At 35.3% G+C, this 12,483-nt stretch overlaps 1 protein-coding gene across 1 annotated transcript; it reads left to right on the top strand.

Annotated features, from left to right (window-relative positions):
* Nucleotides 1-4,406: 4,406 nt before the first annotated feature.
* LOC147544373 (non-specific phospholipase C4-like) lies at nt 4,407-12,422 on the top strand. The gene is made up of 4 exons (XM_086633765.1): nt 4,407-5,225; nt 11,061-11,467; nt 11,696-11,866; nt 11,973-12,422. Exons 1-4 carry the CDS (start codon nt 4,624-4,626, stop codon nt 12,293-12,295), a joined length of 1,503 nt encoding a protein of 500 aa, XP_086489891.1. The 5' UTR covers nt 4,407-4,623; the 3' UTR covers nt 12,296-12,422.
* The last annotated feature ends 61 nt before the right edge of the window (nt 12,423-12,483 follow it).

Below are 12,483 nucleotides of genomic sequence, written 5' to 3'. Positions count from 1 at the left end.
CAAATAATAAATCTAATTTGGTGCTTTCAGTTTAGTCATTATTTAATGGTTTGAGGTTTCCAAACTATTATGTGTTCATTAAAATAGATAGATAAAAGGAAAGAGAAAATTTCTCAAGAAGTTGCAAGTCTTGACTAATTGTTTTTTTTAACTTAACCTAGCTGCGTCTGCCTTCTAAACCTAACATTACCACGTAAAACCCTGAGATTGGAACCTGGCAAGACTTGGGAAAAATTAGATGCTATTTGAGGAAAAGGTGGAATAGTAGGTGAAAAGTTACAAATATAGCCCGCCAGCAATTCAAACTTCTGGTTTTCTGATGGACTAACTAGTTAATTTTTCTCTTGGGACCTATCTAATATATTTTGGAATCCCTATCTAATATACTTAAATACCCCCTAAGTCCCCCCCCCCCTAAGGGAATAGAGTTATCCCACAATCCATCTGTTTTTATTTTAGTCCTTAATTTTCATCTTCACTTTCACCCACAAACTCCGACCACCACCACAATAATTTTCGGACACCGTCATTACCACCATTTATTCTCTCCCTCCTTCACCTCTTCTCTCTCTTTCTCCCTCCTTCATCTCTCTCTTGCTCATGTTTTCCTTTTTTTTCTCTCTAAAAATCCCAAAGAATCTCAAATTTGTTGCGGTTTATTTTCTTCAACTCGAAAAAGACAAAGGGGTTTTCCCCTTCGTCATGGATCTAGCAGGGCCCTGCCTCTACGAGTTGAAGAAGACAAAGGGGTTTTCTCCTTCTTTATCTTCTTAAACACCATCATAATTGGTTGAATTTGCCTTCGTGATTGACTAGGCGACCGAAATCCCAATTGACACTTCGAGTATTGTTGGATTGGTAATGGTGGATTCCTAGTAATGGATCACAAAACTCAGTTTGAAAACAATGAGTTAAGGAAGTTTCTAGAAAAATTCCTAGATGAATCTGCGGTACAAGCCATGTAAGCCAGTGTATCACATCCAACCGTTGAAGGGCTGAAGTAACCAATCAGACCCTTGTTCAGTACATAAAAACAGTACGAAGAGCAACAGGGGACCCCTTTACAGAATGGCCTATGACAAGGAATCAGTGCTGCCAGTAGAGAGGCAAACCCAACTTAAGGCCATGTTTGGCGCGCGGGAATGGAATGTGATTTCTGAGAACCACATTCCCGTAACGTGATCCTTAGGAATCAGATTACTGTAGTTTGATGTTAGGTTTGACTAGGAATGGGATTTTGATTCCTGACATATTCCTAATTAGGTGTTTGGTTCGTATAGGAATAGGAATGTAGATATTTATAAAAGTTCACTTTTACCCTTACTTAAACTCCATAAAATACACATCAACTTTTTTTTTTGCATAAAATATACACATCAACTTATATATTAAAATCAGTATTATTTTTTCAAATTCGTAGATATGAAATAATAACACGATACATCAAAGGGATTAGAAATTAAAGATAACAAATAAATGTCTTAATAAAAATTTATCTAAAATAAAATTTTGTTCGTAACCCTAAATAAAGATTTATCTATAATCATAAATAGTACTTATTAATACCAAAACCTACAAAAAAATAAAATTGGTAATTCAATATTTTGTTAAGGATATATTTGTCAATATTAATATATGTGATTCCGGGGTAGTGAGAATCACAAACCCACCTCCCCCCCTGGGTTTGCTATTACCCCTTTTTAAGGGAATCACAGTCCCGGACCCACACCATTCCCGCAAGTCAAACAATGATCTGGAATGTGATTCCTGGGAATGTGGAATCACATTCCATTCCCAAACCATTCCCGCGCGCCAAACATGACCTAAGAGTTGACTCTGAGTATAACAAAAAGATCACTAAAGAACAACTAGACCACACAGAAGCGGAATTCGCTTAAGAAAATACGATGGTTATGCAGCACCAGGCTCACACAAAGGAAAGACAACCTAAATAAAAAGAAACAACATAGGCTCGACAACAAACTCGGGTCGCCCGAGCTTCGAGCAAAGTTTGAATTGAGCTGGGTGACATGGAAGGCTAAAGCATGCAAAAGGCCACTTTTTATACATGATCTGCAAATCACCATAGGATCTTTTAATATCAGAAAATACACAATCATGAGGTATTATCTACCCAGCAACCATCAACATGTGGCTCCATCTACGTCAGTTGTCTTACCACCGCATCATCTCAGTCGTTCATCATAGTCACCTAATCGAATCTACATAAGTATCACTGGTTCGCCCTAATTGGGCATGAGGTTCATCTTCAAAACTTAGACTTTTGAATTCAATCCTTTAACAGCAAAAGACCCTACTGACTTGAACGTCGGAGAGGTCTCTGAGTTTTTTGTAAGTTCTTTTTCCCAAGTCATACAAGGAGAAATTCATTATTTGTTTGTTGATTTCTATTACTATTCTTGCATTAATTTTATGTTCAACTTCTTACTTTCGGTTATCTTCCATTGTTTCTTTAGTTTGATTATCCTACATTAAATAAACTTATAATTTACTGCCATTTAAACAAGACTTGTACCATAGAAGCCATAAACCCGCCCTCTAAAGGTCATAAAATACATTTACTTTATAGTTGTGTTTGATATCAGGGAAATAATTTCATGGAATGAAAAGAGTTCCATGTAAAGTCTTCCACGGAATTTATTCCATGGAAATAAGAGTTCTTTCGTTTGGTAGTCATTTATTATTCTGCGGAATTACGAACTTTGTTATTGGGTTGACAATTAACTTGTACTAATATTATATTCAATTAAGAATTTTTATTCACTCTTTATCTAGTCAAAATGACATTTTACTTTTATGTTGCTAAAATTACATTTTCATCCTTATGTTGTCGAAATTACACTTTTACCCTTATGTTTTCAAAATGACAACGTATGGATAAAAAAAGAGATTTTACTAATATAAAAGGGTAAAATTGTCATTTTAATATAAAAGTGTGGACATGCCATTTTTACAAGATAAAGGCAAGAATGTCATTCAGACCACATAAGGTTAAAAATGTCATTTTGATATTATCAAGGGTAAAAATGTCATTTTGACAACATAAGGGTAAAGCGTCAATTTGATATTATAAAAGGGTAAAAATGTAATTTTGGCTATATATAGCCAAAATGTCATTTTGACAACTTTGTAAATATGTCATTTTGACAACTTTGTAAATATGTCATTTGGTAAGAAGGACAAAATGTCATTTGCTCAATGTATACGTAAAAGTTTATTTTGCTAAATTTTTTGGGTAAAAATGTCATTTTGAACATATATGGAAAGAAATATTAGGTTTTAAGTATCCGAATATATTAAATAAATATTAGGTTTCAAGTATCCGAATATTTTTGGGTAAAAATGTCATTTTTTGGGTAAAAGTTTATTAGGTTTCAAGTATCCGTAAAAGTTAATTTCCATGAGCAAAATTCTTTGCTCCAAGGCTCAAACCCACAATCTCTTAGTATTTTAAAGAGATGCACAACAAACCGAGGTAAAGACACATGCACATCGATGACTTTAATTGTTCACCATACATCTGATAATTTGTACTTTGTCATCATGAGGAAGTTATCATCATTCATCAACATTAAATCCATTACTAGTTTGAGGAAAAAGATTGTAAGTGGATATCATTTATATATTTCATTTTTGGACGAAAGAAATAGTACTAAAAAGCTATGGTAGTTTACATCCAAGAAGTTTTATTCTTTTACAATTAAGCTATGATAGTAAGTGTTTGCTTTGGGAAACTATGGAAAAACACTACTGGTGTTGAAATATTACAAATAAGCAAAAAAAAAAAACAAATGATTGGCCGATAAATCGATCACACTATTAGTCTTTCTTTTAACAAAAGTACAAGTAGGATTAGCAAAAGAAACTACAAAGTCTCTAATCTACTAAGTAATTTATTAAGCTTGTTAAATCAAAACCTTGAAAACATACTTTGATATATTCAATGGTTAGGTTGGGTCTGGGAACTCTTTTTCCTTATAAATATTGGAGAAAAGTTTTTCTTTACCTACCATTATCTATCGGCCTCGAGCTACTTTTGTACAAACTTTCTTATCCCGGATAAGCGACTCCCCATAAACTTTGTGTATAATTTCTAATTATAAAGTTGACAAATATATGAAAAGAAATTTTCCGTTTATAAAAAAGATTAAACTTAATTAATCTTAATACTTAGACTAATAAAGTCGTGTAAAAACATATTAATTGTACCCTGCAAGGCTGCAACCAACAAGTATGCTATATTTAGTTATACACACCCTTAACAAAACTCTAAAACTTTTTCAATAGAGGGAAAGTGTTCATATAATTCAACCTTCATATTTGATAGGTTGCCACCTCATATGTCTTTCATATCTACTTGCTTACTCCATAACAACCATTCCAATATTCCATTACTTTAACTTATAAAACTCTTCTTTTTTTCTCACTCTCTTACGTTAAGCATCATCAAAGAACATTCTCCTTTTATCCTCTCTCTCTCTCTCTCTCTCTCTCTCTAACTTTCTTCTCTCTCTATCATCAACATTCACAACACATACCCACTCCTTAAAAACCCACTCCACCAATCCCTCAAAACCACCAATCCAACACAAAATCCCAAAAATGTCTTCTTCTCCAATCAAAACCATAGTGGTATTAGTTCAAGAAAACCGCTCATTTGATCACATGCTTGGTTGGATGAAATCTGTCAACCCTGAAATTGATGGTGTAACCGGAACAGAATCCAACCCAGTCTCATCTGATCCTAATTCAACCCGGATTTATTTTGGTAATAAATCCGAATACGTGGACCCAGATCCGGGTCATTCATTTCAAGAAATTTATCAACAAGTTTTTGGAATGACATGGGAAGAAAATCCAAATGCTACTATTCCAACAATGGAGGGTTTTGCTCAACAAGCTGAAATTAAACAGAAGGGTATGTCAGATACCGTTATGAACGGTTTTAGACCCGAATCCGTACCCGTTTATAAAGAATTGATATCTGAATTTGCTGTTTGTGATCGGTGGTTTGCATCAAATCCTGCATCGACTCAGCCGAATCGGTTGTTCCTTCACTCAGCGACTTCACACGGTTTGATTAGTAATGATACGAAGATTTTGGTTGAAGGGTTACCACAGAAAACAATATTTGACTCGTTACATGAGTCGGGTTTTAATTTTGGGATTTATTATCAGTACCCTCCTGCTACTCTATTGTACAGGTAAATCGGTTATAATTTTTATCACGAAGGAACAAAAAAGAACTAGGCAAACACTAGACAGAAATTTTATATGGGTGTCGTGATTCGTGTTTTCGATTATTCTGATCTATTAAACAAAGAATCACGATAAACCACATAGGATTTCTATCCAAAACTTATATACCTAGTGTTTCTTGTTCTCTAACACTACTCTTTCTCTTACTACATCGATTTTAATTCGCTCTTTATAAAAAAATCGGATAGCAAATATCTTTTAATTTTGTTCAACGGTTCCAAAAGGCCGCGGTTTTGGGGAATAAAGAAAATTCTCCGGGGAATAAAGACTTTTCTTAAAACTAGTCAAATAAGATTGACTTTTTATGTTTCTTTTTATTGCTAAGGGGTTTCTAATTTTAGAAGATGCTATAAAAACGGCTCTTCCATCTCATCACCTCTCTCTGCCACTTCATCTTCTCGACACCTCATCATCTTCTCCGGCGAAAGTCACCGGCCGACCAATTTTTCGGCCGGCGACCTTCAAACATTAAAAAAAAAACTTTTTTTTATTTTCTCTCTCTAAATTTTTTTTATGTTCTCTCTCTCTCTAGAACAGATCTAGAGAGAGAGAAGGTCTGTGAGAACAGAATCACTAGAATTTTAGACCTAGAAAAAAAAATAGATTGAATCAAAAATTCAAAATAAGAAAATTTCAGATCAATCAAGGTATATATATATATATATAGAATATCTTGAATTGGTAGTAACTAGAATCATTCAATCATCTGAATCAGTAGTAATACCTAAATTGAAAGTGTAATTCGGGAATCAGAAAATCAAACAAATTGGAAAAATCACGTTGTCAGAAAGAAATTTTTGGGTGGAACTTTTAAAGGGGAGAAATGATGATCCTTTATAAATCAGTTTTTCTTGGAGATGGTTCTATAAGCGCCTCTCATCAATCATCATTGCTGTTTGCGCCTCTTAAAGGCAAATTTCAATTCTCGAACAGACCATTGTGGTCTGTTCATGAGAAAGACCTTCTCTCTCTCTCTAGATCTGTTTTAGAGAAAGAGAGAAAAGAAAAAAAAAAACATTTTAGAGAGAGAGAGGAGAGAGAAAATTTAAATTTTTTTTTTTTATGTTTGAAGGTCGCCGGCCGGAAAATTGGTCGGCCGGCGACTATCGCCGAAGAAGATGATGAGGTGTCGAGAAGATGAAGTGGCAGAGAGAACAGATGAGATGGAGGAGAACTTTCAAAAAAATGTATTCTGTATTCCCTATAAAAATTTTCAAAAAAATCTGGATTCTTTCGAAAATTTATTCCCCGGAGAATTTTCTTTATTCCCCAAAGCCGCGGCCTTCCAAAATGATAAAATGCAATAAGCGACATTAGGGCTTCATAGAGAAAATACAAAAAAGAAGTTGTCATTGATTTTCTAAAAAAAGAAATAATCACCATCAAATAAACACCTCAAAAATGTTATTTAATTTTGAGGTGTTTATGGCTAAACTTTGTAACTTACTTTGTATTAGGCAAACATGATTTATGAATTTGATCTCTCTAGCACCTCAAAATTTAAATAGACTTAGCAAATTGGATAGAAAATGAAAGATATTTTGCTAAGGAGTGACAAAAATGTTCCAAGTGATGGTATAGTCATGTCATGCAAATAACATTAGTCAAAAGTTAATAGTCAACTTAAGACTTAAGAGTCTAATGGGTCAAACCCATGCCCAAAAAGGAAAACAAAATGTTTGTCACCCATCCTTGTTATGATATACTAAAATAACACTTTATCAAAACAAAAATGTCCCAACCCGTTATGATATACTTCAAAGAATTTGCTTTTACTAGCCTAGTTAAGGTGTGCTAAAGCACATGTCTTTTACTACCGTTCCAGCGTTACTCGATTTTAAACTGACTTATTTGTTGTTCTCAGTATCCGCCCTGAGTTTTGAGAGGCCTAGACAAGCGTACTGACTAGGCCCCCTATACTAAATATTTAGGGGCGGAACCAGGAATTTAAGCTAGTCAGGGAAGCTCAAATAGGACGTATCAAAAAAAAATTAACAAACAAGTTATATAGAGGGGCTAATTTAGAAGTTGGTTATATTTTGGGGTCATTTTTGTGAGTTTGGTCATATTATAAGGGCAGAGTAGAATTAGTTCTAATGTAACTTTAAAAAAGCCCCAAAAGTTATAGAGGCACTTTTTCCATCACAAAACTTTGCCTTTTGGAGGCGCCTTTCGTATATACATGGAGCGCAATTAACACCTCCCAAAAAAGATAAAGAGCAAAAATTCAAGATGAAAGGGGGATCTAACCCCAAATCTCTAATGCGCAAGGCACAATTCCAACCACTAAGCTACCGTCCTATTTATGATATAATTTGAGATGAAAATCTACAAATCTCAGTCTGATCGGGACCCAGTCTTGTCTACACATGGGTCCGCCCCTGCACATATTAGTCTTTGTCTTGTAAACTTCTTATTCATTAGAGTGTGTTTAACATTTTAACTTTAATTGGTTTCACTAAAGTGTCGTTTGGCAACACTAAAATAAGTTACTTTTTTGCTTATTTAAGTAGAAAAGTAAAAAAATTTGGTTTGGTAACGCGAAAATTTCCGACTTCACTTAAGTTAAAATTTATTTCTTTTAAAGTTCATATTTTCAGCTTTTGACTTTAAAATTAAGCAACTTTTCTTCCACATAGGCACGAATTTTACTTTACCATTTTTTTCGCTCTACCATCACAACTAAACTTCCACCACACTGTTGTACCACCAACACCAAACACCACCATACACCTCCACTACCGCCACATCTCAAACCTCCACCACCACTGTAACTCAACCACCACCACCACTACCGTACCTCCGCCACCACTATCACCACTGTGTCTCAACCACCAGCAACCATTTGTATCTCAACCACCACTGTACCTACACCACCATTGTACCTCCACCACCACCATTATACATCTACCACCACTATCCCACACTACCAAGGTACATCCACCACCACCACCATACTTCTGCCGTCGTCGTGCCTCCACCAACACCATCACCTTCCCCATACATCCACCACCATCCCATACCTCCACCACCACAGCCATCATACCTCCACCACCACCACCGCCGCCATTATTATCAATATCACCACTTCATCTTCCAAAATAGTAATTATGAAAATCACAAATAAATTTAATTGTAATCGGTATCTTTATGAGAGAAGTAAATTACGCTACCAAACTAACTTTTTGATTTTTTTACTTATAAATTTCGCCAAACATACTTATGATAATTGTTTACTTTTTTGAAGCAAAAGAACTTCTACTACGAGCAAAAAAAACTTCTACTTTTCATTGTCAAACGACACCTAAACCACATATTACGACGGTTTGAAACCTTTGTTCTTTTAGTGCCTCTTTTAAAAATCAAAAAAACATTTAAAAAATAATGTATTTCAATGGAGTTGAATCCTAAACCTTAGGTTCGCTAAGGAACTACTCTACCACCTCTATTACCAAACAAACCTAATATATATGTGCATAAAAAAAAATATATAGTCAACAGTTGGTAGCCCAAGTGGTTCCAAGGTGTTGACATAAACTCCAGAAATCCCTGGAGGTCTCAGGTTCGAATCCCATAGAAGGTGGAATCTTTGGTTATTTGAGGTGTTGACATAAACTCCAGAAATCCCTGGAGGTCTCAGGTTCGAATCCCATAGAAGGTGGAATCTTTGGTTATTTGATTTGGGATTATTAGGGTGTAAATAATGTAGTTGGGCTTTAGGCCATTGTCATGTTGGGCTATAGGCCCGGTCTTTGTTTCAGTTTGAGTGAGCAGTTATTGAGCGTATCACATCTTTGATGTATCAATGCCAAATGTAACGACATACGTAATTCGTAGTCGAATTCCAAAAAAATATATATATATATATATATAATAATTATTTATATATAAATATTATATATATCGTGCGCTCCCTAAATTTGGGGCCCTAGACGCCTGGGTCGCCTAAGCCCAGGGTTGGGCCTAGTTGTTTCACATGTAGAATGTTCCAACTATTAAGCTTAGTTAATCTGTAACCGTTCGAAAATTTATTTTGTTGTAATAGGAACTAAATCTTCTTGTCTAGTATAATTCTTATGAGAATTTTTCTGGGGAGATCTGAACAATGACCCCCACTTTAGTGTTAATATTAACATTACACCCACGTGCTTTCAGAACAACTAATATAGACCACAATTGGTCGGAAAACATTAAACTCCAGAGTCACGAGCGAAATGTGACCAATATACTCTTATCTGGTTTGTGACATGATAAGGAGGTGACCAGACAGAGAAATGAAAAGAGACAATCGGAAAGAAATTAGGAGAGAGCGAGAGAGGTCTTGATTGAGAAACGGAAAGGTTGAAGGAGGAAGAGGTTGAAATAATTTCGGAGAAAATAAACAAGAAACAATAAAATAATGGATAATGCTACTTAGACTCTCAAAGTACAAACAAAGTCAAGCATGGAAGCATTTTGAGGATGTGGGTTTTATTCTCCTTTACCAAAATAAAAGCAATTTACAAATCTTTAACCAAATAGTGTCTACTTTCTTGACTTCGTCTTTACTTTGGGAGTCTTAGTAGCATCATCCTAAAATAATAACTCAGGATCATGCTATCCTTACTTAACACACTTAAAAATGACAAATTTAGTCCAAAATCAACTAAATATGTCGTTCTTGGATGTAGCTATATACACAAAAACTTCATATCTCAAGACATATCTCAAGACAAGTGTTTTTTATGAAACCCATTTACCATTCAGGACTCTTTGCAGATGCAAGTCACATTACTGGTTGTCTCTTGTTCAAAATGTCAACTTTTGTAGGTAACAGCTTATCCCCTTACTTCTGATGAGTTACTACAACCTATTACTAATCATATCTACAAATCACACTCATCATCTTCTCCTCATCCCATCTCCACTAGAACCCACCATTTCATCTCAAACTTCTTGTTCTACTACTTACCACAAATTCTACGCAATAACCCATTACCACAACAACTTCATACCGCGACTTCTAAATCTAAGAATGGGATTCAAAACCAAAATGTATCCCAAATTTTGCGGCTCATTACCACAACAACTATTTGCATTGGTAGCAACTCTAAATCAATAAGGAAATGCTAAAATCACAAAAGATTTTGACAAAAGAAGCTACTCAGCTGATGTGGCGGTTGTGGTTTGAAAGTTCAACTAAACTGGACCGTTTAGAGATGAATATCACAACCACCACATCAGCTTGGTAACTTTTTTTGTCAAAATCTTTTGTGATTCTAGCACTTCCGAAATCAATATTATGAACCAATTACCTTCAAAGAAGCCTATATATATATGCAAAGGGTATCATGCTCTGAAAGGAGAATTCTCTGCTTTGGGAGAAAGCAAACTTGGTCTTTAGTTCCCTATGATCCTTCTATGAAAGTCTTGGGATGCAAATGGTATACAGAGAGAAGCTAAGGCCGTAAATGGTAGCTTATCGGATCGGATATAGGCATATCCCTATCCGATATTAGATAATTATCCGACTAATATTATATACATGTTCCCGTAGTCATTTTAGATTTGCCGACTGTTTGAGATTTTTCTAGCAATTTTATGTATATATACTAAAATTCAGTAATAGACTTACAGAATTGTCGTAACATTGCTATCTCACTGTTATGCCAAGACGAACTGTTCAATATTATTCTTACTGTGCGACGTTTGTATGTACAAAATTTTAGTAGTCTTTAATAACATATTTTTATTTTGTTCGTTTACAAGAATTACTAAGTTGAGCTTGTAATGATTTATAGGAATCTAAGAAAACTGAAATATGTTGGCAAATTTCATCAATTTGATTTGGATTTCAAAAGAGATTGCAAAGAAGGTAAATTACCACATTATACAGTAATCGAACAACGGTATTTCGACTTAAAAGTTTTGCCAGGAAACGATGATCATCCTTCACATGATGTTTCCGAAGGCCAAAAATTCGTTAAAGAAGTTTACGAAGCGCTTAGGGCAAGCCCACAATGGAATGAAATGTTGTTCTTAATAACGTATGACGAGCACGGTGGCTTCTACGATCATGTTCCTACTCCTACAGGAGTTCCGAGCCCAGATGACATTGTCGGTCAGGAACCTTACAAATTCAAATTCGATCGACTGGGTGTTCGGGTTCCTGCTATCATCATTTCTCCTTGGATCGAACAGGGGACTGGTTCGTATTTTGCCCACAACTTAAAACAGTTGAGAGCATTTTTTTTTGTAAATACCCTCGCCATTTTGTTATGTATACACACACATATAAGGTATTTTTATTAAGTCTAAGGAGATGCGTGTGCATATAACACAAATGGTGAAGAGGGGTACGCTAGGGATGGGCTTGGAAAACCATGCCGCGCAATTTTGTTGAGGTCTGATGAGGAATGTATTGTGTGTTTAACAGTATTACACAGACCTAATGGCCCATATCCAACATCAGAATTCGAACATTCATCCATTCCAGCAACAGTGAAGAAAATCTTCAATTTACCGGAGTTTCTTACTAAGCGGGATGCATGGGCCGGTACATTTGATGCTGTCGTCACTAGGGAAACCCCACGAACCGACTGTCCTGGTAAGTTTTTTATCTCTAACTTGTCGATATTTATGTTCCTTACCCGCTCAATATGCCATTGTTTTTACTTCACTATTCTATGTTATTTACTTGTCAAAAATCGCAGTGACATTGCCTGAACCGAAAAAGATGAGACCAGGAGAAGCAAATGAAACTGCGAAGTTGAGTGACTTTCAAGTGGAATTAGTGCAAATGGCTGCAACACTAAATGGAGATTGCCATAAGGACATTTACCCACACAAACTAGTAGAGAACATGACTTGTTTAGAAGGTTCTAAATACGTCGAAGATGCATTCAAAAAGTTTCTAGAAACATGTGAGAATGCTAGACAAAGCGGAGCTAGTGGATCTGAAATTATGGTGCCGCGACCACCAAGAAACGAAAAGAAGTCTTTCATACACAAGATTCTTTCTTGTTTTATTTTTTGACAGCAGCAACCTATTTTTTTTCAGTATCCTCTTGAGTGTGTTCTATTTGTAATTAGTTGAACAAATTTATGTCATTTTTCGAGTCTTTTTCTTATTGATGATTAATAATGCTTGTTGTTCGCGATTAGACAGATGTGGTAAAGCAGGGAAGCCAGCCTTGTTCATGAATGAATTATGATTAATTTGAA

The sequence above is a fragment of the Eschscholzia californica genome, unplaced genomic scaffold (genome assembly GCF_041429995.1).
Source record: "Eschscholzia californica isolate CP2 unplaced genomic scaffold, dmEscCali1.0.p SCAF_4, whole genome shotgun sequence".
NCBI lineage: Eukaryota > Viridiplantae > Streptophyta > Magnoliopsida > Ranunculales > Papaveraceae > Eschscholzia > Eschscholzia californica.
Note: the sequence above shows the minus strand (reverse complement) of the source record. Positions and strands in the feature narration are given on the sequence as shown.

Coding starts and splice junctions, on each gene's coding strand:
- LOC147544373 (XM_086633765.1), top strand. CDS start 4,624: ATGTCTTCTTCTCCAATCAAAACCATAGTGGTATTAGTTCAAGAAAAC. Junction 5,226..11,060: donor CCTGCTACTCTATTGTACAG/GTAAATCGGTTA, acceptor AATGATTTATAG/GAATCTAAGAAAACTGAAAT. Junction 11,468..11,695: donor TTGGATCGAACAGGGGACTG/GTTCGTATTTTG, acceptor TGTGTTTAACAG/TATTACACAGACCTAATGGC.